The sequence below is a fragment of the Plectrocnemia conspersa genome, unplaced genomic scaffold (assembly GCF_051122295.1).
Source record: "Plectrocnemia conspersa isolate PC_06_02 unplaced genomic scaffold, ASM5112229v1 ptg000005l, whole genome shotgun sequence".
Classification (NCBI taxonomy): domain Eukaryota; kingdom Metazoa; phylum Arthropoda; class Insecta; order Trichoptera; family Polycentropodidae; genus Plectrocnemia; species Plectrocnemia conspersa.
Genome location: NW_028277169.1, coordinates 33616577 through 33639692, shown reverse-complemented (window position 1 = coordinate 33639692; position 23116 = coordinate 33616577). Strand labels below are relative to the sequence as shown.

Genomic DNA, 23116 nt, shown 5'->3' with positions numbered 1-23116 from the left:
GAAAGTCGGACAAAACGGAACGCGTTCCGACGGTAGTGCGTCGCTGGCGGGCATGGCGGAGTCGCGGGCCCGAGCCGCCGCACCTGCTGACAGCGCCCACCCGCAGGTTCCGCCGTCGCTGCGCCCCCTGTCCCCCTCCCTACGTCTCCCGTGCCTCCGTAATCGTAACTAGTGATATGACTCGTCTCGCGCGGGCCCCCATCTCGGAACGGCCGACCCTATGAAAAAATCCCCTCTCCGAAAATAGGGCTTCGCCCCCGTGCCCCCCTCCCGCGCTCGAATCTAACTCTGCAATGACATAATCTGACAGCTCTTGTTGAAATGTGACATATTTTTATTTTCGACTCGACTCGACTCGACTCGTACTATGTGCAAATAATAGTGTATTTGCATTTGCATTTGCACATTTGCACAGTAATGGTGCTTTTAGTTGTACGCCCCTTTGTTGCCAGATTTGGCATTTGCGCGAACAAAGAACGAGCTGGGATGTAAATATAGCCAATATGTCAGACAATGACTTTTTCACATGCAAATTATTCTACATGTGTGTTATAAACAAATGTGTGTTTCAATTGTGCAATAGGAATTTATCATTTTCAATTAAATGTTAATAATATAAAAATATTTCGATATGTTTACAGTCAATTTTTATTGTTATCATTATTTCATTTTTATATTATAACTGGTCATTATTATTATTGGGCTCTGTCATAACATACAATTAAATAGATTCATGGGGTGCTCACTGTTTATTTTATAACATACTTCTAAAATAAATAGTTTATTGCCTATTCATATTTATGAATGTTATAATATATTTTTATATTTTAAATCTGATCTTTCTAAATTTTTATTCTAACCCTGAATAATATAATTATGACTGGCTATTAATAAAATTCTAACTCAGATATGGTTTATATTCTGATGCAAAGTTCATTTAAATTCTGACCATTTAATTTGTAGTTTTTTTATTTATTTGATTTTTATTATTACTTTTTTTACACGTTATGTTTTCAAATAACACACTTTTTTAAATTTAGGGAACCCATTATCACTTTTTTACACGGTTGTTTGTGGAACGTATCCACCGTGTAAAAAAGAGTTGGGTGTACATGGATTTATGTTTGTATTCATCATTCTTCAAACTGTGTATTGGATTTTTCATATCGTTACAAATATATTCAAATATCTCATCGTTTCCTATTTGATATTTAAAATTGTATATATTACTATTTATACATCCAAATGAAAGAAAGTCAAACATGGAAAATTGTTTATGTATCCAGCATTTAAGATCGAGTGATTCCCTCAATCGTTTATTATTGATTTTCACATGCAATTTAATATAACTTATGGACATATTATGATATCAATTGCTTAATCATCAGATTATAGGCCAAATCGATAAAACAAATGTTTTAAAAAAAATCTCATCCATTAGTATATAGATCGAATTATTGTGTCGATTACACTTTTGACCCATGACATTTGAGAGCGCGCTGACTCCAAAAATAAAGTATAAAGTTTAGAAAGTAGAACAGTTTTCGAGATATTGCTGAATTTCCATATTTTTATTCTGAAAAAACACTATTTTTACTTAATTGGAAATATCTCCAAAGTATTTTAAATTATATTAAAAATAAATGAATTTCCTATCAACTGTCTATACAAAATTTTCCATTCAGATGATAAATTTAGGCACTATTTATGAATTTATCGACGATTTTGGATAATTTTTTATTTCGGGTTTTATTTACTGGAATACAAAACCCAATCTATCACAAAAAATAAGCAGCGTAATGACTTTTTTGTTTTGTTTTGATACAAAATCGCTGATAAAAATAGTAAACAAGAGGGGTCCTAGGATTAATCTCTGAGGGACTAGGACTAGATAAATATTTTTCTAATTTAATACGGAATATTCTGTTTTTAAGATACAATTTTAAATTTTGCTCGGTTTCAGTGGAAATTTTAATTTAATGAGCTTAAATAATATCCTTTGAAAGTGCTCTTTTGATATTTTCAATGACAATGATAATTTCACATAAATTATCTCAGATTCAATTGTGAATTTTTATATAAAAAAAATATAGAATTCAAACAGAAATTAGAATGATCCTGAACACCCTAAACTCAGTTTTAAATAAATATACTATATATCATATTTTTTCATCTACAACCATAAAAAAACATTAAAAATATTTTGTCAATGCAAGAGATTAAAAAACACGAATTTTATAAAAAAAATCAATAAAAAACACGATGTAGTAAACTAAAATTTATGCATTGATTCATGTTAATCAAATTATGTTGTATTTGTGGGAAAAGACGTAGTAAATTTGTATAGTATTATTTTTCTAAATCAAATTTATCAATGAACTGCTTTCAATTTAAATGATACATTTTACCCCATTAAAATTCGGTAAAAACTTGGGTTACTAGAATTTTATATCATTGTTGCTCAAAAATTGTATTATTTTATAAAAAAGATGATTGATTAAATTATTATTATATTATCTCAAGTAGATATTTCCAATAAAAAATGGTTATGCAAAACAATATCTGAGATATGATAATTCATAGATAACCAGAATAATTTATCGATCTAATCTTGTATCTCAAATTTTTTATCTCTTCGAATATCATGTAATTTTGTAGACAATATAAATTAATCCAGATTTTTTTGTCACTCGTAGAATAGCATAAATATCTTAATTAGTGATTTATTTTTGTTAAAAATTATATTTACTTTTTATAACTCATTTTAATTTGGACGTTCAAGTAACAAAATTTGAAACAAGATATGAATATGAACCGTACAAAGTGCGTCATAACCAATTACTACAATTACGAACATATAAATTGTGGCTATTTAATTTCCGGATTATCCTAATGAAAATAACAATTTATGTACTACAATATTTGATATTTATATTATTCTCCATTCACTTTATTACATTTATGGTAAATTTTTTTAAAGACAGTCGATTTGCCGGTTACTACTTTTTAATATCCTATGAGAGTTTTCACTATTGTCATGCATATTTTATTTATCACAATGATTCAGAAAAATACACAATTCCCCAATCTGTTTACATTAAAACAATGTTAATTATATATACTTTTAACGTCAACAAACTTTTTTTCTTTCAGAAAATGATGAACGTCTACTGTTAAAAAGCTATCATCATGAGCAAGAGAAACGTCGAAAGATTGTTCATTTATGCGTAGTATTATAGAGGGACGCTCTTTTCGCCCATAACTAGTCGTAGTTAGTTTATCAGTTACCATATCGCACTGACTGGTGTTCGATGCGATGCTCTTCGAGCCGGACGAATGATCTTCGATTGTTCGATTGCATTCATCCCGTCGGAGAATCGATAAAAAGCTAAAATGGCGGACGAGGGAGAGTCCGGCTCGGACAGAGCCTTGACGGGCCTCGTTGGAAGCATGCCAGGTATTTTTTTTATTAGATAGCATATGTGAATAGAGTTGAATCATTGCTTTGGATGTGTTTATGACGGTTTTATTGTCGTTTTTTAGTTTGCGGATCGCACAGATTGAAGCAACTCGAGGCGCTATTCCTGGGAGGTCCAGTACAGGTAATTTAAATATAAAGTTGAAAATATAAATCAGTAATTAAAAAGTTGTGTATGTGCATAATTTAAAGCTGCCTACTGAGTCACTTGCAAATTCGTTCTTAATAAATTGGATTGTAATAATAAAGATATTTAAAAATTATAAATTAATTAATGACTTGCTTTTTGGAAAGAAAACGATTAAAAGTTAAATGCTATATCACTTATTGACTATATAATTTAAACAATATTGATAGCAAATTTACTAAGAGAATTATTTAATTCATATTATTTCAGGCTCGGGGTCATAGTTTCAGCATAGAAACGTTGATTGACATTCTGCTGGTCCTCTATGAAGAATGCTGCAATTCGAGTCTGCGGAGGGAGAAGACGGTGTCTGTTTTTATCGATTTTGGTATGAACGAATTTCAAAGTATACGTGTATAGACTTCAGGAATCTATTATTGAATCTTGATGTATTCGTTTATAGTTAAACCTGTGGCCCAATCGATTAAAACGATGCGTTTATCTCGCGACGATTTTGAAATAGTAAAAGTCATCGGAAGAGGCGCTTTCGGAGAGGTGTGCGTCGTCCGCATGACCGGTAGCGATAAAGTGTACGCTATGAAGATACTTAACAAATGGGAAATGTTGAAGGTAATGCGTTAATACTTTACTTATTGATATATATCATGATTTCATTTATTATATTTTGTTTTTGTAGAGAGCGGAAACAGCACGCTTTCAAGAAGAAAGAGACGTTTTGGTGTACGGAGACAGAAGGTGGATCACCAATCTCCATTACGCGTTCCAAGATGACAATAATTTAGTATGTAGATATAAATAAATAAAATAATTTAATGCTTACAGTATAAGTAATATTTTTTGTCATATTTCAGTACTTGGTTATGGATTATTACTGTGGCGGTGATTTACTGACTCTAGTTTCAAAGTTTGAGGATAGACTGCCCGAGGAGATGGCACAGTTTTACATTGCCGAAATGATATTAGCGATTAACAGTATTCACGAGATGGGTTATGTTCATAGGTATAATTTTATTTATTATTATTAATCCATATATATATAAGATTTCGTTAAAATTTATGCGAAAGAAAATGCGGTATTTCTAGGTTCTATCACGTTTCTTTTGATGCTGTAGAGATTTACAGCGTTCTTTTTTCTAGCATGAAGTATGCATCATTCCATTGAATTTTTATGTCTCGAATTAGAGAATAACTTGGTAAAGCACAACATTTTGGCATTTAAATAAATATATATTTATTTTTCACTGTGTTGGTAAAATGATCCACAATTTCTGTAAATCATTATTTTCTTGAACGAAAATCGTGTATTGCCAGCAAAAATGTATGTGCCACACAACACATAGCAGTGAAGCTAAGTTAGCAGTATTGCCTTGGACAAGTTGAATTTTCATGCTAAATTTAACAAGCTTATTTGTTTTTAAAATCTGTAAATTAGTGACAGTGATTCTATTAACACATTACGGTCTACTTTTTTGTGGAATTTTAAATATATATATTTCTATGTTTTGACAAAAGGTAAAATTAAAAATGTATACATTGCCATCTCTAGAAAAAATTTAAATATTTTATTATGTTCACACGATATTTTTATAAGCTTGAGTTATATTATTTTAAACCTTCAAAAATTGACTGTGTCAATTATAATTAATAAAATCGATATTACAGCTTATAATCAATAAAAGTCACTTTGTATGACCTAACTAAAATTTATTTTGATTATTCATCTGCGAGACATGGAAAATAAAAAAGGAAAACTTTTTCTGTGATGATCTAATTCCGATCTCTCAGACACAATAGAAATTGAAAAACATTAGGGTCCCTATGGGATTCAATCGCTGTCTTTCAGGTAGTAGTTATCGTCTTATACCACTAGCTATTGTGCTGGTAATAAATCCAATAAATTAATATACTCTGGCATTAGAAACAGCATCTGAGAGTGAGCTCAGCGGTGTTCATAATTTAATCATCCTACATTTATGATTTTTGCAGAGATATAAAACCAGACAACGTATTAATTGACGCCAACGGTCACATCCGTTTAGCAGACTTCGGTTCTTGCCTGCGCTTAGGCGAGGATGGCTCCGTACAATCTGACATAGCAGTAGGCACTCCCGATTACATATCACCCGAAATATTGAGAGCCATGGAAGACGGACACGGAAACTACGGCTCCGAATGCGACTGGTGGTCGTTAGGTATGCATCATTAATACAATGGTAAGCAGATGTGGTATAAAACTAATTTATGATAAATTGAATAGGTGTATGCATGTACGAGATACTATACGGCGAGACTCCCTTTTATGCCGAATCTTTGGTCGAGACCTACGGCAAGATTATGAATCACCATCATTCTTTCGACTTTCCGCCTATGGATCAAATCATTTTTGAAGTATGCTTAAATATATTTTTGATTTGCATTACTTTTTGGTGATGTTTGATTGTAATTTATGATCGTTACAGGTATCGCCTGAAGGTCGCGATTTAATTAGGCGATTGATATGCAGCGCTGACGTTCGATTAGGAAAAAATGGGATTGCTGATTTTCAGGTTTATATTGTGACGTTTAAGGTTATTTAATCTTTTATTTTATTGATTTTTAATTGTTTTTTTTTTAGAATCATCCATGGTTTGCTGGTTTAGATTGGAGCATGATACGAGAAATGCGTGCTCCGTACATTCCTGACGTTTCTAGTCCCACCGATACATCCAACTTCGATGTTGACGATACTGATATAAGGTATTGATATACAGTACTGTGCAAAAGTTTTGGCCACCTGATCCAGTAACATTATTTGAATGATAACATCACAGCAACGATTTTTTTGTTGTTGTCAGACAATCAGCACATTAAAACATAAGAGCAGTAATTCTTTGGTTTTTTTATGAGTTAGAGAATTTCGAAATTATATGAAAAATGCATTTTACCACCAGCCGGCCCCAAACTTTTAATTGTTTGTTATTAAAAAATAAAAATTATTCTTAAGAATGATTCATTTGTGTTTGTGTCCCCATCTAGTCAACAACGTGTGGAGAGCTAAATATCATTCTTTAATCGCCAAAATTAGGGTATTTTGCCAAAAATATTTTTTTTATATACTTTTTAAATCTATTGTATTTTTTGTACATTTTTATAAAATAAATGGGAAGAATATCAATATTCCAAAGATGCCAAATAGCAACCTATCATAAAGAAAAATGCAAAAAATGCAAGACACAGTACAAAATATTGTTAAAAAATTTGCAGAAACAGGATTATTTGAGGACAAAAAAAAGTGGAAGGCCAAAAATGATTGATGACAATGCAGACAAATATTTAAAAATATGCCAAGAAAAATATATTTTTATAAAAATATTTGTGCACTTGATTTAATCCTTAGTTTTGTCCGTATTCTTGTATTATACAGTCTTGAAATATTAGGGAGAAACATTTAAAATTATCTGTTGGAGATGTAAGCTCATTCACAATAATTTTGCACTTTACAGAAGAAGAAATTCCTTAGATTTAATCAGTAAAGTGATTAATGGATCACTTGGCGTAGATCAAATATTATTGGTTTTAATGATAAGTTTATCTAATTTGTGTTGTATAAAATTATCTCTAAAAAATGGATTAGTTTAAGGTGTATCTGATTAAATAAGATAGGTCATGCTTCATAACCTAATTATTTATCTATTTATAGATTGTCTGAAGCTGTGCCGCCGATGGCCAATCCAGTGTTCGCTGCTCTCCACTTACCGTTCGTTGGATTTACGTTCACCCAAGGCAGCCGAATGTCTGATTTGGGCAGTGCTAACCAAGCTTCTCTATCTCCGACCAAAAACGCGCCAGCCCAACAAGTAATACATTTTTTTATCGATATAATCGCCATAAGTTATTGCTTGTGTATTTCGAGTGTATTTCAAAGATAAGCTTATCATCTTGAGAAAATAAATGTGTTTATGTTTTCTGTTTCGACAGGCGTTACCGTCAAACAGCGGAGATAAGGCCCGAATAAAAGCATTGGAGCACGAAAACGCTACTTTGGCACAGTCGCTCGCCGAACTGAGAGCCAGGAGCGCAAACATGGACACAGGGGAGAACTCTGTTATCACACCTGGTAAGTTTATAGTGAAAGAATATGTTTCATATTGGGTATGTACCAGGGCCGGGACTAGACATTTTGTCACCTGTTCAAATTTGATATTTTTACTTTAAAAATGAGATAAAACACAAATTTGGAATCAAAATAGATTTATTGATAATTATATTAAGGTCTTAATAAGGTCGCGATACAGACTATTGTATCAAGCAACTGCTGCATTTGCCAAACAATCCTAGGCAGACCATTTTTTATTTTTTGCTCACCTAATGTTTTCAAAAATATCAAAATAAATTTAAATTAATTAAAAAACAGCTTGAAATATATGTCGAGCCAACCTCGACATAGGAGTTGCTGGTAAAAAAACCGATGTCATGTCCACCTCGACATAGGAGTTAAAAGGGTTAAAGAAACTTCAGAAGTCAAAACGAAACACAAACAAAATCACTTTGGGTTAATAATATATTATATGTACACTTGTTGTTACTCCTGTTATGCGAACTAGTGATTAATTCATTGTGTCAAAAAGAAAGTAAATTAATTATTTATTTCTTTTCAAATAAAATAATTGAAATTCATTCCATCACTCACCTGAAGCAAATGTCTCGTACCGGTTCTGATATGTACTATTAACTTTGTGATTTTTATTGGAGTAGACGACCATAAAAAGCTGCAAGAAGAGATCAATGTATTGATGAAGAGGAATTTTGAACTCGAGAGTCAATTGAAGTGCGTCGACCAGTTGAACAACATCAACATCAACCAGAACAACACTAATGCTAACAACACCATAGATCAAGTAGTATATTATAAGATGTATTTTATTTACAATGACGATATATGTAGACTAATATTGCTTAAAATTTCAGGATATAAACATGTGTCTTCCTCAAGATGCGATTGTGATAGCCAGTAAGATCAGGGAGTTGGAAAAGATTTCCAAGTTGCTCAGGATAGAAAAGGAAGATTTGATTAAGGACAAGATTGATTTGGCCGAAAAGTTGAAGTTGCAGGTATGTTTAATTTAAAATTTATATAGAATCAGGAAACTCATTTTGCATTATGAAGGGATGTCAATTCAAACATTTTTTAAATTACATTTTCTATTTTATGTAAGTCCAGCTACCTTTACAAATATAGCCACTTTTATCTTTTCATCCCATAAGACCTCACCAAATCACATCTGATTGCTCTTAACCACTTCCTGGTCACAGTACTTTTTAAAAAATTATTCAAAAACTTTTTGCACGGACCCACCCTTTCCTATGCAGCAGTATAAAAATATGCAGCCATTGTAAAACATGTAAATATACTCGCACAAATTTAATTTTAAACGAAAAAATGCTATGATTATTTTCTCGAGAAATTTGCTAATTTTTGAGATAAGAATTTCCAAGTTCACGCCACTGCCTTCGCCTATTGCTCAGATATAAATCTTCAGTTTTGTTTATGCTGCTCGATCGTGTCATTGCAACATAACATTAATCAAGAGAGAAGCATTTTTTTTCAAGCAAATTCCTATTTCATTGAGTGTAGTGAAATCCCATTTTATTAGTGTATTCAAATATCTCAGCAGCCTTGAAGATTAATTTGTACTGTGGTAATCGACTTGGATTAAGAAAATGTAGGAAATTAATTGGATAACTTTTTGTTAACACACAATCTATTGAATCGAGGAATTGTTTTCATCATAATTTTGTAATTTAAACATGTATACGATATGTAAAAAAATGCTTTTTTATAGGACAAAGAATTAAAGGATGCGTTGGGTCAGAAAAAGCTGGCAATGACAGAATATACTGAGGTGACTGATAGAATGTCTGAATTGAGACAGCAGAAGCAAAAGTTGTCAAGACAGGTAATTAATCTTTCCTTAGGATTGGGTGATTTAAATATAGGCTTTGAATAAAGTGTTTAATTCTTAATAGGTCAGGGACAAAGAGGAAGAATTGGAAGTCGCCATGCAAAAGATCGATTCACTAAGACATGAAATAAGGAAGTCTGAGAAAATGAGACGAGAATTAGAAGCTAGAGTCGACGATGGCATCAATGAGACTAATAAGGTATGTTTATTGGTCTTTATATTTACTGTCAATTTATTGATTATGTTCATGTGATTGCAGGAGAGGAAGTTGCGCGAAAGGTCCGAAGAGCTGTGTCGTCAAACGCGGTTAGAATGTGAAGCAGTAGCGGCGAGAGGAGGTCAATTACAAGACACAATCACGACTCCTTCCGCTCATAAAGAAGTAGCTTCTTTGCGGAACGAAGTAGAGCGTTTAGAGGTATTTATTTATCGTTGATATGATTGTTGGTTAATAAAAAAATGTTAATGACTCAATTATTTTTTCAGGTGCAATACAATGAATCATTGAATCAGCAGCAGTCGCGTTACAATGCTGAGCTATCCACTCTCAGAGAGCAGTTGCAGGAGAGTGAAGCGCGTAGAGGATTCTTAGAACGAGAGGTATTCTAATTGTTAATAAACTTAACAAGAAAATTTGCGTTATATTTAAAAAAAAATACTTTTGTTAATAGGTTCATGCAGCCAAAGAGAAGATTGACGCTACACGTTTAGAATCGATGGCTGATGCTGAAGAAGCCATCACAGAATTGACACGTCGACACGAGAGAGATAAGAAGATGATGAGAGACGAGAGTTCCAAAATGGTGTCCGAGTTTGAATCTGTCAGTATATCGATTAAATTATTATCTTCGTGTTTGAAGTTAATGACTGTTCGCTGACTTGTACAATGAATAGATTCATTTAAATTGAACATCTTTATTTGATTTCTCACAAGTATGAACAGCAGTCTGCATGTCAAATGATATTTATTATTCCTCTTGAATATTTATATAGAAGGTCGATGCTCTTATATATAATATTAATTATTAATTTATATAGTTATCTGAAACTGTTCGACGATTGGAATCGGAGAGAGGTCAGATCGAGAGCGAGTATGAAGAATTGAGGAATAAGAAGGACGCAATACATCAATGGGAGAATCAGATAACCGAGATCATTCAATGGGTGGCAGATGAGAAAGATGCTCGAGGATATCTTCAGGCGCTCGCCACTAAGATGACCGAAGAGCTGGAGTTCCTAAAACATGGTATATTTTTTTGTTTGATACATCTCTGGTTTATTCAAACTTGATACTGATGCATTTAAATCTTAGGAGCTAGCAACGGTCAACCTTCTAGTGGAAACGTTGATGGATCTCGAGGGTGGCGAAACCGTAGATCGAGGCGCCTCGATAAGATGGAGCTCCTTGGCTTGCAGAGCTCGCTGCACAGCGAGATTCAAGCTAAACAAGTCATCGGAGAGGAGCTCAGTCGTACGAGGGCTGATCTGCTGGCGGCTCACAAGTGAGCTATGCGGATAAATTTAAGTTTCGTGTGTTAAGGGTGTGCTAAATTTTTTTTCTATCTAGGGAATTGCGAGAGAGCAATCAACGCTTCGAGTCGCTGGCTGTCGAGATGAAGCGCAAAGATCACCAGATCAAAGAGCTGCAGGCAAGGCTGGAGTCCGGCGAAGGATGTGAGTGTATTTTGTTTATTATGTATTCCTACGTATATTTTAAAATTTTATACAACACACATCGCTGTTATTTGTTCAAAAAAATTTATATAAGACAGTTGAAGATGGTGGAGTACATTTTGGGTTTATAAAATTTGGAATCAGTATATTTTTTTTATCTGATCGTTGGATAAATTTGTGTTTAAATTGGAGATGATATAAAAAATGGTACTAGTTCAAGAAAACAAATGGAGATTATTATTACTATAAATTAAAAACTGAAGACTTACGATAGTATACAAATATAATCTGGAGATTCAAAAATGCATTTGAATAGCGAAGCACTTTTAGATAACTTTAAAAAAAAAAACATTTCACTCTACAGAAATTTTCATTTTTTTGCAATATAATAATAATATTTTTATGTAAAATTCCACTTTGATTTTAAATTTGTAATTACTTTTTAGATATTGTTGATTTTAATTTTGAATTTTTAGCAAAAGTTTTTTTATACATATTTTCATATTTTTTGTACTCAATTATAATTTTTATAATTAACCATGATATAATATATAATATTATGTAGAAAGAATTAATTTAATAGTTAATTTTGGGCTATAGATGAATTTTTATTTTTTAAATAGTAAAACTATTTCAAGTGGTGTTGTGTCGCATCTTAAAAAAATTAAGGCACATTTAAAAATACATATTGCTCATGTCCTTAATCTAATGCTTAAACTTTTACTCGGCAAATAAAGTCACTGTATAATTAAGTAGTGAGAGTTATTGATTGTTTTTGTTGTTATCAACAATATTTCTGATAGTTACTTTTCAGTACTAAAATTATTACATATAACATTTGTAGCTCGAGCAGAATATTGGAATTGTTTTAAATTATTTTATACTCTTTCTTACATTCATATTTGTACACATCCAAAACTTTCCATGTGAATATGGAAAAGCATCAATGAATTTTTAATTTTTATATAAATTACAAATGTTTTAACCGTATCCAAAATGCAGATGGTGGTGGTTTACGGTCCATTTTGCGGATGAGGAATTTACCGCTCATATTCGGAGTATCGTCTTGTATATGGGGGTTGGCCCTGCTCGTCTATCAAATTTATTGCTCATATTAAAGAGTGTCGTAACCCTTTTTTGTTAAAAAAATGTGTAAATATTTATATTGTATATTTACGGTGTAAGTCAAGAATATTTGAGGAATGCTTGTGTTAATTTAATTTGTAAGTATTTTTTAAATTTGGCTTTGAATATTCGAAACTTATGATAGTCTACAGAAGCTTTAATAAGAGGCGCGAGAGTCATAAAAAATTTGATGGATAACTAATTTTTTATGCAAGAAAAATTGTCGTTTTTTTACAAATGATTGGCGTAAAAGACATTTTTTTAGGAAACGTTAAAAAATTGTCAGTTCCTGTCGAGTTGTTTAAATTGGAGCAGTTGATGTTTTGTCCATTTTTAATTCTTTTTTGTATGAAAATTTATATGTTATGTTTGTGATTTGTTGATATTGTTTTGATATCGTTAATTTTGTTGTAAAGTTTATGTTGAGTATTATATAAGTCGAGTTAATTTTATGGGTTACTATTTTTTTTACGGATAATTCAAATGTTATCAGCTGATTGTTAACGAAAGTGTTGCAGAATAATATTATCATTAAGTTAAAAATCAGCTCTTTGAAAAAACTATTAAAACGAAGCATTTAACTTTATATTTTCACTTTATGTTCAACTATTTAAACTTTAGTTAAGTACTCATGTATCTTTTTTGCTTTTATATAACCTTTTTTATACGTTTATATTTTATGATTATTTCCTAATTGATTTGTTATATAAATACATACAATCTTAAGTTAAATTAATATTTATAATTATTATCATACGATTACTATTTTAAATGGTAAGATTAATAATACTCAAATTGAAAGCAACTACCAAATATCAAATAGTATTATTATTTTTGCATATACAGTTTTTTTTTATTATTTATTTTATTTATTACTTTTTTAACCTCAATTTACAGACTTTGTTGTTATTTATTGCCATCCGATTGACGATACTACTGTTCATAAAAATACATTTTTTAATATTTTTCGTATTTTATTTTTATTTATTTGCCAAACCCCTAACAAAAAATAGTTAAACTTAGCTTTATTTGTGGATTGTCTTCAAACAACAGCAGCCAACAATAGGTGCGTGTTCAGTATTTTTATTTTATTTTATTTTTTGAGTGGTGTACCTTTGTTTGTACCCTTTTTATCAGACCTCACAGACCCTTTGCAGTTATCTTTTGATAATGATGTAATTAACATTATTTTTTTATACATTCATAGAATGAATCACACAACATCTAACTGTCGTTTTTATAATAATAATATATATATATATATAAAAGGCTATTTTTATGTTCATAAATACATATACAAAGTTTTGCAAAGCGTTTTTTTTTTTGGCTGAACTAATTTTGTTTGAAGCAATCTAACAGAGCAAAGCAAGCTTAAAACTATACTATAAAAAACATACGTACATTAGAGTGTAATTTTATAATCACGTAATATAAATATCATACACCGACATTTTATGTAAAATTACTAATTTCTCATCGAATGTGCTACTAATTAGTGTTACGATTCTATGTACAATATGTAAGATGTACCATCGTTTTGTATTGGGAGTGCCTAAAAAAATGTTTTTGATTTTGCTTTTTATTTATTTATTAAAAAACACACCCCATGAATATATTCTTATGTTGAACGTATGAATTTCTTTATATGTATAGTTTTGGAGAGGCCGTCTTCGCAGTTGAGCTATTTGGATCATTTCTTGAAGGAGTCGTCGGTCGGTAATGACAGACCTCAGGTTCAGAGCTCTGCTCCGACTCCCGGACACGGCTCGGCTGTTTCTCTTCAGCATCATCACCAACAGCAAAACTACGACACTCCACAATCTATAAAGGTTTTTAGAAATTAAAAAAAAAATACTGTTCTATTGGAAGATAGGTTTTTGTTTTATTATTTTTATTAATTTTGCTATTTCTTTATTTTAACACCGCTTTATTATTATTATTTTTGCTTTCATAATTGCACAGATCCAGAGATGCTTCCATTCACCGCCTATCTATAAGGTACAATGGGTATATAATTTAATTCTTAAATTGAAATATAATCCCTCTAATTTAAAATTGATTTCATTTTAACGGGTTTTTTACTCTAATATCTTATTTATCTAACCCATTCATAATATTATCTAATGTATATTGGTCATATTAAAAAATAATATTAATCAATAACTAATATGCAAAGGTGAGTCAAATGCATTTTTCTTGTAATTTATCGAATGAAAAGTATGCAATAAAAAATATTTTTTCTACATACTAAGTGATTTTTGGTGTCTGTCGTAGTCAAGAAGTCTGTTATATAACCCAATACTATTTTGTAATTTTCTAGTCCACTTGTACATTTTCTGGAGTGACAGACATGCATCATCATACTGTGCATATTCATTGGTTGATGAATTTCAATGGGTGCTGCTCATTCATTAAAAAAACAAATGACAGTGTTTAACTTTGATGTATTTTGCAACTGTGGCAGCTATTTTAAGCTACTGTACATTAATTATTTGTACTGCCATTTAAACTAAATGATGATTCAACTTCAGTTTCTGATTTTTATAAAATCAAATGCTTGATTAACTTTTGCCTGACAAAAACTTTTTTTCTTATTGAATCTACTGCGGTCCAATTAATTTAATCATAAAAATTAGGCTTCTTACCTATTATTTATATATTATTTATTTAGGGTATACCTGTATCCGTTCCAGATGTTGGGACCACTACCTGTAAAAAAAAAACACCCAAGAATGCATTGCCAAAAAAACGAATGTTTCGCTCTATCCTTGCAAATAGTATTTAGTTAATTGTTCACTATTGTAATTCACACAACATCGATGGTTCTCAACTTACTTTTAATCGCATGGAATTTATTGTTATTGTTTGTATGTACATTACAATTACTTACATATTTATATACTTGATGTTTGATTATATTCGTCTATTGTGTGATATTTCTCGAAGCAATCTTTCGTATAAAGATATGATTTTGAATTACGTTTTTAAACATGTGTTACACCTAATTGTACTAGTTAAATATAATTTTTGGAAAAATAAATTGGGGTAATCCAATTCAAGTTTCCTATGTTGGCAACACTGAATCAGACAGCTGTCAATAATCATGCGTGTTCAAAATGTCAAATGCAGGGACGTTTCAATTTTTTCCAGAGAGGGAAGGAAGTTGATTAGTCAGTGGTCCTATTTTAATATTTCGATTTCATTCATATTCATAGTATTTCATCATTAAATGACATGATTTTTCTAACCAAATTCATGTTTTCGCCAACACGATTTTATTGCTTTTGATGTGGATTTTTGATCTAACCTACTATTTTTTAATTTTAATTAGAGGACTTATACTGTAGTAATACCATGTAATATTAAGTTATGAAACAATTTTTAATATACTTATGTAATATTCTAATTTAAATTATAGAATATTCTTAATAATAATAATATTTTTATAGCACAAAAAGGATCAGTGTTCAGCATCTTTCGATTCGCAGGACGAATGCGAACACAGAGCCTCCTCAGTCGCAAGTTCGAAATCCGATCTCAGCGAATTGTCTCTGGTAATCTCATCTTACACTCCTTTAAAATACGATTTCAACGTTCGTTATCTAATGATTTAAACATTTCAAGGAACAATCTGTTCCTTCTGTTGGCGGTCCGGTTCTTCAGGGTGTGCCGGCTTTACCTGGCAAGCAGAAGATACATCAATTTCTGGTGCGAACGTTCAGCAGCCCGACCAAGTGCAATCACTGCACTTCTCTAATGGTACGTAAGAAGAGTAGATCCAATTCTTAATCAGTTATAACAACAAATGATTCACTTTAGGTCGGAATAACTAGGCAAGGAGTCGTTTGCGAATTGTGTGGTTTTGCATGTCACACAGCTTGCTGTCAAAGAGTTCCCGCTCAATGTCCCGTGCCGGCAGATAGAGGAAGACGTCCTTTAGGAATAGATCCGACGAGAGGAATAGGCACAGCGTATGAAGGATACGTAAAGGTACCGAAGCAGGGCGGCGTTAAAAAAGGATGGATACGTCAGTTCGTCGTCGTCTGTGATTTTAAACTATTCTTATACAACATATCTGCTGATAGGTATTTGAGAAACTGAATATTATTAATAATAATCTGGAAATATCTAACTCTTCTTTAATTATTTAGAAATGCTCTTGCTTCTGTTTACGTATCGCAAGTTTTGGATATGAGAGACTGTGAGTTCAGCGTCAGTTCTGTGCGCGAATCTGATGTGATACATGCTACTAAAAAGGATATACCATGCATATTTAGGGTAATTATTTAATTATATTTAGTGCTGGTTGAAAGTTTTTTTAATTGATGTATATTTTTCTTATTAGATGTTACGGTTTTTTAAAAAAAATATTTTTGTTTAGATATCTACGTCACTCCTCGAAGGCGGTCCGAGGAATCATACCTTAATGTTGGCCGATACCGAATCAGAAAAAACTAAATGGGTTGTGGCTCTCAGTGAACTGCATCGGATCCTTAAGAGGAATAACTTACCAAACACCACAGCGATGAGGGCTCGCACTATTCTCGAAGGCGCTGCCGGTGGAGTACGTGGAGCTTTAGCGGCTTGCTCGATCGATCCCGATCGATTAGTCTTGGGCGGAGAAGATGGACTCTCTTGTGTCGATTTAGAGAGAGGCGAAATAACCAGATGCACGGCTCCGGATTCGAAACGCATCCATCTCATTGAATATCTCCCAGAAGAACAGTTGTTGGTCGTGCTGTCTGGAAAGCATAGACAAGTTAGATTGGTACCCATCAGGGCCGTGGAGTGCCCCGATGTGGAGTGGATCAAAGTTCCTGATACTAAAGGTTGTGTTACTTTAGCGACCGGAGCTGGATGCTCGCAGCCGTCCTTATATTACTTAGTTGTTGCTCTTAAGAGACAGGTAAGACGAATGTTAAGCTTTGATTGCAAGGATTGGAATCTTATTGTGTTATTTTTTTTTAGAACGCTTCACATATAATAATTTACGAGATTACTAGAACGCGTTCTAGACACAAGAGGGTCAGAGATTTGACTCTGCCGTGTGCTACGTTAACTTTGCAAGTGCTGGAGGGTTCGCTCATAATTGGATATCTAGGCGGAGTCAGCAAGCATTCTCTCACTGGAGAGTATGATCCAGTTTGTTAGTATTCCTTTTTTATTTATGATGCTCAAATATTTCTTCTATTGTCTATTTAATAATATATAAATATTTTTTGTAGCTCTCGTCAGTCCAGATAACCAAGTACAAGCCTTTTTGATAAATTCCGGAGCTGTGCCTTTAAGATGTGTTCACCTAGCACGCGGTGAGAGCCTTATAGCTTTCCACACGCTAGCAGTATATGTTACCCGTCGTGGATTGAAAGCACGAGATCGAGAATTGATGTATCCTGCAATGCCTACATATCATGGTTAGTATCTTTTTTATTATTATTTTTGATCTGAACTATGTATTCTTGAATTTTCCTATGAATTTTTTCCTCTGAAATTGACGTTTGGAGGTTTATTTGATTCATCAAAAATGAAATGTGAATTGATGGCCGTATACAGTCTATTGGATTTTTCTGCCAGAACGGTTACGGTGCTTATGAAATTCTTAAAGGAAATAGAACTGAAGGAAAATGTGTTTTTAGAAATGTATAAGCTTTGTTGCTTGATATCCACTATTCCAGTCAGTACTTCAACAGTCGAACGTACCTTCTTATGTTTGATATGCATAAAAACAATCAGTTCACAATACTCAGGGTGAAGTCAAGCTTTTCACGCTTTCACTAATGTCGAAAAAAAAAGTTTTACTTGAAAAATACAATATCGAACAAATTTATTTGATACAGTAATTAAGAAATTTCTTCAAAAAAGCGATAGAAGGATTGCTCTCGCATATAAATAGTAAATAATTTTGAAAATTCACTAAATTGGTTTCAATTTAAGTAAATTTGAATTATACCCGGCGCCAAAAAATCTGATGCTCAAAAGATATTACCATAATAAATGTCTTTAGATAGACTTAAAAATAAACAGTGTTCATATTGATTTAAAAGAGACTAAAAATTCAATACCAGAATTTGAGAAAGACCACAGCTGCACAATAATAACTTGGAAATATGAGTAATTTCGGGAATTTCTGCAATTGCAATATGTTTTTTCTCCTATTATTTTGTTTGTCTGCTATTAGTTGTTAGGGCCATTGCTGTTATAAATAACATAGTTAATAAGATACATTTCGTTTAAAAAAAATAGGACTAAGTGGGCTTTAGATAATGTATTACATCAAAGAAAAAAAATGACTTCCTGCGTTGTAATACATAAAGAGTAATAATAAATAATACATGACTGTGTTTTTAGTAATTATGTATTTTTATTCACTAAAATATAAACAGTATTTGAATAACGAATTGTTGAAAAACGGCCGAATATGTTCTATTTGTTATTGTCTAATAAATATATCATCAGACTATCTGCGTACAATATTTAAACATAGAATTGGCATTGATGTAATTTTTGTGGAATGTGGGTATATTCCATCGCATTAGTCACTTTATTTCTTTTGAATTTGGCACTGATCCTATCCTTTGTTTGGGTTCTTTTAACCCTTTGCACTCGTAATCGTTTTCGTACTAGATATGTCGCCAGCTCGGGAAAAATTAAAAATGTTAAATTCTTTTTAAAAATTAAAATTATATATGTAGAGCATAAATATGAATAAACTAATACCAAAAACGAAGAAATCAGAACAAATACTTACATTTCTCCAAATTACATTTTAATTTTTTTTTTGGTTCTCTCAAGTACCATTGGTTGACAATCCGTGACAATAAATTAACACAATAGGGCGACTACCCATTTTAAAATATTTATGGGACCAAAAAAGGTTTTAACCATAAATAAGTAAATATACACAAATAACAAAGCATGCCGCTCAGTTTTAGATATACGTATCTACCTGCGAACGAAGAAAGCTTACATCGCTTGCAGAAATATAAAATTGTACCGTTTTACAACAATTAAAAAATCCGCAAGGTATATCTATGTTTATATAAACTGATGTTAGCTATATTTTTAAAAACTAAAATACGTCCCATCAAAGGTCAAATGAAACGTTGCAGTTAATGTCATATTATTTTATATATTTCTTAATTAAAAATAGACAAAACTTTTAATGAGTAGCTTTATGGTATATATTTGTTTGTGATTTTATATATTCGAGCTAATAATGCTTAAATAGAATATTTGTATATAAAAATAAACAAAGTGACGCACGAAAAAGGGCTCTACGTTTAATAATATGTGGGATGTTGATTTATTATAAATTAAAGAAACAAATATGGAAAAATATTATTTATTAATTTTTCGTAAATCCCCAAGTTCTATTAGTATACCAACTCATAAGTGTAAAACAATTGAAAATAATCAATAGGTTGTATACAGTTTGCGGGAATTTGGGGCCCAGGACGTTTATCACTTGGTGGAAATATTGCTATTTATAAGGTACATTGTCATTACTAGTTATTATTCTCCAATTTTCTGATGTGGTGTGATTTGTTTGAGGTACCGTTTCTTCCTCGCTATTATTTTAATTGCTTGTATTCCACCCTCGATTCAAGGCAACAGGCCTAATTTCGACGTTACTTTCTTTACTATCATCATTGGAAGATGAAAAATCAAACATGAAATCCTCCCCATCACTATCATTACAATCACTACATTCAGCGATAACACTGTTTTTTTTATAATAAAATTTAAAAAAATGAAAAAATTAGTAATTAAAACAAAATTATTAATCACTATAGTCTTACTTAGACACAAATTATGGACACCCGAGACTCTGTCGAAAACCCAATAGGCAATAAAAACGTCACCGAAGTGTGTCTACCGAAGGACAATCGCCAACCATTGCCTTCGGGAGAAATCTACGGCACATCTGCATTTAAATTTAGTCATCAAAAAAAATCCCGAATTATCGCGATAAACGAGCTTTCCCCAGTTTGATTCAAGTAAAAATGATATTTTTTTGATAAGATATGCTTCTTGAAACTCTTGTCTACAACACTGCAAAAACGCCATTCAAAACATGCACAAGAAATACCCAAAAATCGACATTATATTTCATTAATTGAAATGGTGCGCCTGACGCACCCTACGAGTAATATAGAGCCAAGCGCTGGTGCGTCTTACGCACCTTACGAGCGGAAAGAGCTAAACCATTTAATACCGATAAAGAAAATCTTCGTCATGATGCTTTTGTTTTTCTCAATTTAATATCACAATGTTACAAGAGGAGCATCCTAAACATATAATCGATTTATTTTCAGCATACAATGATGGCCATTTACTCATATTCTCGTCTACACACATCGATGTCTTCGACAGCCAAGCCGGAGAGTGGGTCCAAACCTTGAATTTGAGAGGGGCGCGTCCTTTGAACAATACGGGATCGCTATGTCTCTGCATCCTTGACGACATACCCCATCTGATTTACATATCCAGCCTTAGAGGAGGTAAGTCTTCAGTGGGTGATTTCAAAAAATACCCAGCAGGATTCTTACATTCTAATTATTACAGCCGATGAGTTAAAAATACACGCAGTTGGAACTTTACGCGACGTTGAAGGGTCAGGTACGCGGGGAAGAGCTCGGCGACGGTTTTCTGTGCGTGACCAAACGACAAACTCAAATGCACACCATAGATTGTAAGTTTGAAACTCTCACTGTTGTATATGATATGGAATCCTTGTAAACATGCGCTGCTTTCAGATCTGAACGAAGATCTAAACTGATTTCGGGCCCGTCGAACTTCAATCACATCTCGCACATGGGTCCGGGCGATGGAATACAGTTTCAGCGACTTTTAGACTTGCCGACGGCCAAGGAGGCCGTCAATCGTTCCAAAGGGATTCCCCCCCAAAGACCAGCTAGTCATCAGGTGACGAACGCTCTTTATTTTTTTCTGAATATTTTGATTGAAGATTTTAATTTGCTTTTTATAAATTATAGGTTTATAGCAGCCGCGAAAAGAGAACATCTCCATTGACGGTTTCGTACATCACACACCTCGGTCAGCATATGCCTCCGTATAATGGTGAGTGTCCGGTTTTGAGCATATGTTAGCTTAGTAAGTGTTTGATTTTGAGAGTAATTTTCGCAAAAGCTCCTGAGTATGAATTTACGCATTCAGGTTCTAAGCGTGCGGCTCCAGTCAGACCCAAAGAACAGCCTCCGGCCACTCCCGATTGTCCGCCTTCGGGCGGTTCCAGAGACAACATGGATAGGTAATTGAATTTTTTTTTTAAATATTTGTGTGGTATGTTAATTTTTTTTTGCATAGATCTGTCGGAGGTGGATCTCAAGGTAGTGGCTCTCTTCTTCTAGATCGTTCTATAACTCCGTTGAGTCTTGGCAGCATGAGCTCATTACATGACGTTTTGAATAAGGTATTGTGTTACTCATACTTTTTACATAAACTGTTTAAAAGTCAATAAATAGAAGCGATACAAATTAAAATTATTGTTATGACTTATCTAAAATAGTGTACATAATTAAATAATATAATTTTATTTTATGTGTAAATGTGTATGATAAATATTTTTCTTTAAGGTGGTGGATCGTTCTGCGGACTCCGGTGATAGTTCAGGTGCTCCTTCTCCGCCTCGCCGAAGAAGCGTCAGTGCCGAGAGAGACAGATCGCCCGGATACGATTCCTAAATTATGACATTAGAAATTATAGTTCATGTGTAAAGAATGATTTTTTATAATAAGAAAGTTCCTTTTTTTTTAAATATAATTTGTAATTTGCGCACACGTATGTATTTTTTCTCATTTGTGTGAAATATTTCCGGTATTTGTGTGAATTACTTTTTTGACTTACTCTAACCGTGTGATTTCGTTATTTGTATATAGAAGATAGTCATTAATTTTATAGTTTACCATATTTATTTTTCAAAATAGTTTTATTTATAAATAATATGTGACGTCGGTGAAATCAATAAACTTGACTATGTGATAATATCACTGTGACATTGGGAGTATTAATATTTTATTATTTCATAATGAAAGATACCTTAAATTGGACAATATATGCACCTGAGATATAGATATATAAAATATGCATTACCATTTTTTGGTTTACGATAAATGTTTCAAACGCAAGAAATGGTTTCTTGTCATTAGGCTTTAATTTAGAGTTTATATTATATGGAAATATATACGTATATAGCTAATCGCAAAAGTATATAATTTAAATGAAGAGCAATTGAACTGATTATTTCAAATGTTTCTGTATGTGTTTTGCGCTTTAAATGATTATTTGTATGGAGGTGCTATATAAATATTGTATATTATTTATCGGCGATATATAAACCATCATAATGTCAATTATATAGTTTTCTTTTATGAATCTCTTCAATTAAAAAATCTGATTACTTTATTAACTGTATAATTTTATAATAATAAATATTATAAATATGTATATTAATTAAGAACATTATTATATAGATTTTTATATATGAGCATTTACCAGTGGAGTACCATTTTTATTTATTACAATGTGGATTTATCAGTATTTCTTCCAAAAATAAATTTGTAACGATAACGACATTTTTATTTTAAAAATACACAATTTAAAATGTTGCTCAATTGCCATTTTGGATATCAAATTTAAATTTAGATGTAAATTATATTACACATTATGTAAATTGTTATCTAAAGGTAGACGATTAGATTTTTTACATTTATTAAAAATTACTCGATC

At 32.1% G+C, this 23116-nt stretch overlaps 1 protein-coding gene across 18 annotated transcripts; it reads left to right on the top strand.

Moving 5' to 3' along the window:
* Positions 1-34: 34 nt before the first annotated feature.
* Positions 35-22398, top strand: gek (serine/threonine-protein kinase gek). Of its 18 annotated transcripts, none has more exons than XM_088187097.1 (39): positions 35-106; positions 3154-3457; positions 3544-3602; positions 3876-3993; positions 4069-4235; positions 4303-4407; positions 4478-4626; positions 5613-5818; positions 5884-6014; positions 6086-6172; positions 6241-6362; positions 7306-7462; positions 7584-7722; positions 8361-8503; positions 8574-8717; positions 9449-9562; positions 9633-9767; positions 9828-9986; positions 10055-10168; positions 10240-10389; positions 10607-10814; positions 10881-11070; positions 11136-11242; positions 14021-14196; positions 14330-14365; positions 15817-15921; positions 16031-16126; positions 16187-16452; positions 16519-16645; positions 16749-17273; positions 17336-17513; positions 17593-17781; positions 20683-20868; positions 20933-21059; positions 21124-21292; positions 21364-21448; positions 21545-21638; positions 21695-21800; positions 21964-22398. In XM_088187097.1, the coding sequence occupies exons 2-39, from the start codon at positions 3394-3396 to the stop codon at positions 22069-22071; spliced, it is 5541 nt and encodes a 1846-aa protein (XP_088043223.1). In that variant the 5' UTR covers positions 35-106; positions 3154-3393; the 3' UTR covers positions 22072-22398. The 18 variants fall into 18 exon arrangements, with proteins under 18 accessions (XP_088043223.1, XP_088043219.1, XP_088043215.1 ...); XM_088187093.1 differs by having other exon boundaries at positions 21518-21638; XM_088187089.1 differs by having other exon boundaries at positions 15992-16126.
* The last annotated feature ends 718 nt before the right edge of the window (positions 22399-23116 follow it).

Coding starts and splice junctions, on each gene's coding strand:
- gek (XM_088187086.1), top strand. CDS start 3,394: ATGGCGGACGAGGGAGAGTCCGGCTCGGACAGAGCCTTGACGGGCCTC. Junction 9,987..10,054: donor ACGAAGTAGAGCGTTTAGAG/GTATTTATTTAT, acceptor TTATTTTTTCAG/GTGCAATACAATGAATCATT. Junction 14,366..15,816: donor ATTCACCGCCTATCTATAAG/GTACAATGGGTA, acceptor ATATTTTTATAG/CACAAAAAGGATCAGTGTTC.